At 47.0% G+C, this 6,000-nt stretch overlaps 1 protein-coding gene across 8 annotated transcripts in view; it reads left to right on the forward strand.

Moving 5' to 3' along the window:
* myo6a (myosin VIa) overlaps positions 1–6,000 on the forward strand; it is an 84,260-nt gene that overhangs the window by 23,851 nt on the left and 54,409 nt on the right. For all 8 annotated transcript variants that reach the window (XM_076273231.1, XM_076273232.1, XM_076273233.1 and 5 more), the window contains exons 10-11: positions 2,322–2,402; positions 5,943–6,000. The exon at positions 5,943–6,000 is cut by the window's right edge and continues 123 nt beyond it. In XM_076273231.1, coding sequence (XP_076129346.1) covers positions 2,322–2,402; positions 5,943–6,000 — 139 coding nt within the window. The remainder of the gene's footprint in view (positions 1–2,321; positions 2,403–5,942) is intronic.

The raw sequence follows: 6,000 nt of genomic DNA on the forward strand, positions 1-6,000 counted from the left end.
AAGCAGATAGTGCTGCCGCAGGACTCTAAACGTTCTCCCTGGACTGCAGTACCCCTCACACACACTAGAGGGCAGTGCAGACCAGGGCCAGCCGTGCTGCTCTTGTTGTGGCTGTTTTATTTATTTTTTTCAATGCTATCTTCCAGCCCAGCTCTGAATGTTGCACAGAAGTGTGATTTAAAAATGAAATGCTTTTCTAACTGGTTTATCTGTGGCGGGGTGTGTGAGAATGGAGAGATGATGGGACACCCTGTGAGGTCATGATTGGGCATAAAAGAATCGAGCAGAACAAACTTGTTTCCTTTCTGCCATGTTTATTTATTTATTTTTTTTTTTTTTTTTTTTTTACTTGGCGGGAAAAGCAATTTGCACTCAGAAGAGGAAGCATCTCATTTTATCTTCAGGACCTCTGCTTTGTGGGGGTTAGGCTAAAACACACAGAATCACTCCTGGAAATAACAATAAAAAGAAAAGAATCCCAAATTACAGTCATGTAGCCATCTTATTATGCACTGCACATTTAAGAAAATTAGGTTGGGGACGCAGAACAGTTCTCCTTCAAAAAAAGCCATCAGCCGTCCTGTTGCAAGGTAGTGTGGTCGTTCCATCCAAAGTGTCTGTCAGACAAGGACCTCGAACTCTATTAGTTCAGTATGGAGTCCTACTGAATGACACTAATGTAATTTCATGTTTAATGACTGAATTTCTGCCTCTTCTCCATGCGCTCACTCTGGTAGCGTTTCGGGCAGCTGATTGAGGGCAGTGTCCATCAGGGAGAGGGCATCCCTTCTCCACGACGGACTGAAGAAGTTAATACACTTCATTGTGACTGAGTCGATGACTCACCCTTCACATATGATTAGTCCAGGCCGTCCCAGAAGGTCCTTTGTCACCTAGTGCCCCTCCTTCATTTGTAGTTCACTCTGTTCTCTCAGTGCATTGGCCCTGTTCCTGCTGGAATAACAGACCAGGGCGCATTATACCTGGCTGGCTTTTCTAATACCCAATGAAGTTGAAGTTTGAAGTCTCTCTCTCTCTCTCTCTCTCTCTCTCTCTCTCTCTCTCCATCCCTCCTCTGTGCCCCAAGAAGGACTTGTTTCTCCCTGTTTTGTCCCCTTCTCCTCTCTCTCTCTCTCTCTCTCTCTCTCTCTCTCTCTCTCTCTCTCTCTCTCTCTCTCTCTTGTCTTTTCTACTCCCTCTCCTTCTCACACTCTCTTTGTGAGTCCTTTCTCTGGGCAGTCCACAGTCCTGCCAGAGGCTTTCTCTGTAAAAGGATCCGTTGTTGCCCGTTCTTCCTCGCGTACAGGACGAGGTCTTGTTTGTGTGCTTCCTGAACACGCCCCCCCCCTTCCCCTCCCCTCCAGCTCGCTATCCCGCTGTGACCTTCATTTCACTCTCGTCGTAACTCCGACCGTTCCGTCGACGACGGCCAGGTAGAGTACTGCTGAACGACTCCCAAAGCGCCACAGTGAGGCGTGGTTTTGTTCTGCTGCTCGTGCTCCACAGTATTCATATCGTCAGCCATTATCTCCCACTTGGCCAGGCCAGAGCAGGCCACTGTGTTTGTCATGCATGGCAGGTGCAGTCAAGGATGTCCGTGTGTGTGTGTGTGTGTTTTGTGTTTGTATTTGTGCGCATGTATGTGTGTGTGTTTGTGTTTGTGCGCATGTATGAATGTGTGTGTGTGTGTTTGTGTTTGTGTGCATGTATGTATTTGTGTGTGAATGTGTGTGTGTGTGCTTGTGTATTTGCGGGGCTTTTGACGCTACATAAACTGTGATTAATCGCCGCCGCAGCGTTCCAGCTCTGGATGGCGGGACTGGCTTTATGCTCTCCAGAACCGCGCTGATGAGCTCCATCTCCATATTCATGCCCCGATCGGCGCCGCGGAGGAAGAAGCACCGCAGCAGCCCATTTGGAAGGACAGAATGGGTTGAGACATTACGGAAAAGCCTTAATTACCGTTCTGTTCTGTCGACACCACGCACCGAGCCAGCTTGCAAATAAACCTTCAGTGAATGTGGATATGTGGTTGTGGGCCGGGTGGGGTGGGGGGGTGGGGTGGGAGTTGTGTTTTTTTTCCGTTTATGTCAGATGACATTGTCTGATTGATGATGCATTGTGGGAGGAAGTGTTTGCACCCTCCTGTCTAGTTAACCGCTGTATTTACATAGAAAGATTGGCAGCACTTTTTGCCTGGTAGATCATCAACTAATTGATTATCTAGTGTTGGAGTTAATCAATGTACTCTGTTTTTTCTCTTTCTCCCTCTCTCTCTCCCTCTCTCTCTCTCTCTCTCTCTCTTTCTCTCTCATATGCAGTATTTGAATCGTGGATGCACTCGCTACTTCGCCAACAAGGAAACCGACAAACAGATCCTTCAGAACCGCAAGAGCCCTGAGGTAAAGTGGCATGCTGCGTCATGTCCTGTGGCAATCCACCGTCTCCTCTTCTGCTCACTCTCTCTCTCTCTCTCTCTCTCTCTCTCTCTCTCTCTCTCTCTCTCTCTCTCTCTCTCTCTCTCTCTCTCTCTCTCTCTCTCTCTCTGTTTGTCCTTCCTCTTGCTCTCTCATCGTTCTCTTCTTTCTTTTTGTCCTCTTTCTCTGTCTTGCTATTCCTCTGTCCTTCATTCTATCTCTCTCTCTCTGTTTTTTCATGTCTTGCCTAACCTAGAATTAACCTGCCATGAATGAAGCGTTTTTCTGTTGGTTTGCACTGTATGTTGCTCTGTACATAAGCCGTGCATCCAGGGATTTACTGTACCCATCCTGATCACACACACACACACACACACACGAGTCCTGGAGTGTCTCGGAGTCCTCCCCCATCTCCATTCTCTTCCCAGCATCCCCCTGGTCGGCTCTCTTGGCCCGTTTTGTATGGAGATGCGGCGTGATCCGTGCGCTGGTAGAATGGGAGCCGTGTAATCCGAGATGAATTGGAAAAGATGGCTGCGTGAAATCGCCTCTGTTTGGGAAAAGACTCGCTCCCCCACTAGATAATAAAATCCAGAGAGCCGCAGCTCTTAGTCTCATTGGCCAGGATTAAGAACATGAGTTCACTTCTCTCCCTCTCCTCGCACAGTTTCCTCTCTCTCTCTCTCTCTCTCTCTCATTGTCTTACCGGACGAGCTGAAAGCCTTGTAGAGTTTTTGGTGTCTCAGCTGCACAAGCCCTCATATGGAACGCATTCACATTCAGTGTTCTGTGTAAGCCTATTCTGGTTATGTTGCTAAATATGTTCAAGGGAAGAGGGGGCCCCACTGGTGATTTCTCCCAAGCTAAGGGCACCATCTCAAAACTGAAATGGCTGCATTTTGTGTCATAAATGTGGGCCACATTGAAGGGTTCGCCAGTCAGTGACGAGTAGGAGTGGCCAGCCAACACTCTCTCGGTAGTCTCTGATATGAAAATCTAACTGTGAAATTGAAAGAGATTTGTTTTACACGATGGAGGCCTGCAAAGCCGTAGGAGCATTGAAATGAGAAAACACTCCCGTTAGTGAGTAGCATGCACTGAAACATGCAGAGACTGCAATGATACTGGTTGTGAGGGAGGGAATTTAGGGGTTGTTAACGTGAGCAGAAAGCAATTTGTGTCAAAGGGAGCCTTGGCAACAGCTGTTAGGACTGTTTACATTCAGGGGTCTGAGGTTCTAGTAAACACATTAGGAGCTTTGGTCCTGTCACCCCCCCCTCCTGTCTCCGCTTCGCATGGCACCTGCAAATCTCCCTGACATCCACAACACCCAGTCTGTCTGCCCTGGATTAAAGGAGAAACTGATTAAAGTCGACGCTTGTACAAAAAACTTCAGAAGAGACTCTCAATCTCTCTCTGCACTGTTGATTTGACTGATCAATTTAGCCTCTTTCAGAAGCCTTTGGGGACGCATGACTACATTATCATAATGCTTTTAGGCATAACGTCCATAAATCACACTTACTGTACCTCTAATAATAACTGTAATGCAACCAGTGCACTATTTTCATCTCCACACACAGATCCTTGCGAACTGCGCTCTCTTTCATAATTAAAATCCTAGTAGCCAGGTTATTATTATATCTGTGCACTGTGCTGCAAGTCATGCACGAGCTGTTTAATTAATGATGATTGTTATATGAGTCTCCTCTCCAGCTCCCCAAAGGAACATTAATATTTCATTAATTTGGTTCCATTACTCAGAAGCAGTGTGCCATGAGTTTGGATGTTTTTGAATTTCCTCGTTTATTTCTGTGCTTTGCGTGTGGCTGTGTGGTGTGAAGTGGTCATTGCCACCACGCGTGTGTTATTATTTCCATCGTTTTTTTCCGTGGCACACGCTTCGCCAGGTTGCGTCAGAGGTTTTTTTTTCCCCCTCAGGATGCCTGGACTCTTCCACAAGACATCTGTTTCAGGCCTCATTTAGGGGAGAAAAAACTGTGCGCTGATCTCATCCACGCTCGGTGCGATCCCACCTCACCAGCAGGCACCCTGTGACTCATAGTTGGAATAAGAACCAGCTGTTGCACGTCTGGACTGTCATCATGTGACCTGTTCATGTGTTGCTTGTGGAGAGCCTCTATGTGTGTGTGTGTGTGTGTGTGTGTGTTCCACCTGTCACTCACGTCACCATGGTTATGTGTGTCTCTTTGCATTGCCTCTTCTCTGTGTCACTCAGGACAATAAGGTGATTATGGTCATGATTTGTTCTCAAGGGGTGCTCGTGTCTATAGTTTTACTCCAAAACCACTCTGGGCTCCACCTCTCTAATCTAATCAGCTTGTTGAGAACATATTTTAGGGGCTTGCATGCTTCCTCTGTGTCTTTGGGATGGGATTTTCCTCTTTGTTCGGTAGTGTAGAACTTCCAGTATGTGGGTGAAAAAAATGCTTTTGAAATTCTACATACGCCTCTTTATGTCCATCTCTGAATGTCACAGGGCAATGGATGCCAAGAGCCCGGTTCAGCCAAGATGTACAATTTATAGAGCCCCGCTTATCCCTTTTGAGCAGGCCGAAGTGTCGAGCCCTCCCCAGCAGAATACCAATCAAACTGACGCATCGCTATAGAAAGCCTCCTGGACAGGCTTGGCACTAGCCACTGATCGTTCGGCTTTATTAGTTTATTATTTACAACCGCTGGTGATTTGAAATATCTGTAATCACCTTTGAAGAGCCCCTACACACACACGCACACACACACACACACACACACCAGTTGTTATCTCTGTCATTTATTTGAGTGCACTAAAATTTAACGCCTGTTTTTGGCAACATTTGGGGCGTTCAGTAAACAGTAGTTGTAAGTAAGGGCCTCCCAGTTGAATGGGGACAGCTTGGCGAGGCTGCAGTGCCTGCAGTGCTGCTGGGGTCAGCACTTGTGTTGGGAGCCTTGGCACTCCAGCTCCATCACCATCATCATCATCACCATAGCTCTGCATCTTCATCGTGCTGTGATGTTCTAATGTACTCGCTCTGTCTTTGTTTCTTTCTGTTTCTCTCTGTCTGTGTTTCTCTCTGTCTTTAGTTCTTTCTTTCTTTCTTTCTTCCTTTCTTTTCTTCTTTCGCACACACATACACAAATATCCTGTAAGCGTGACAGCTCTTCTCCTCTGGCTCATAAAGTTTCCTGTCTGACAGTAGGTTCCTGTATTGTGCTTCTTTCTGGGTTCTGGATGACGTTTTCAGCACTGAGGTGCTGTACGCTTTCAGCAGTTCTCTTTTTTTTTCGTGTGTGTGTGTGTGTGTGTGTGTGTGTGTGTGTGTGTGGTGGCCAGTAAGTTAATGGTGTTGGAATGTCCTGAGTGTGTCTTTTTTTTTCTCTGTGTGAGAGGTGGGCTGTTGTGCGCTTAATGTTACTACCTACTTTCAACCATGCATGTGTTTACACATGCAGTCCTTGACCCTTGAGAACGTTTGACCTTTGACCCCTGACGTGACTCCCAAACCCCCCCCCCCTTTCCAGCACATGAAGGCGGGCCCACTGAAGGACCCTCTGCTGGACGACCAGTGTGACTTCACCC

The sequence above is a fragment of the Alosa pseudoharengus genome, unplaced genomic scaffold, assembly GCF_046254945.1.
Source record: "Alosa pseudoharengus isolate Yale_2024_CS ecotype anadromous, Long Island Sound unplaced genomic scaffold, YU_APseudo_1.1 YU_APseudo_1.1_scf_7, whole genome shotgun sequence".
In the NCBI taxonomy this organism is placed as follows: Eukaryota; Metazoa; Chordata; class Actinopteri; order Clupeiformes; family Clupeidae; genus Alosa; species Alosa pseudoharengus.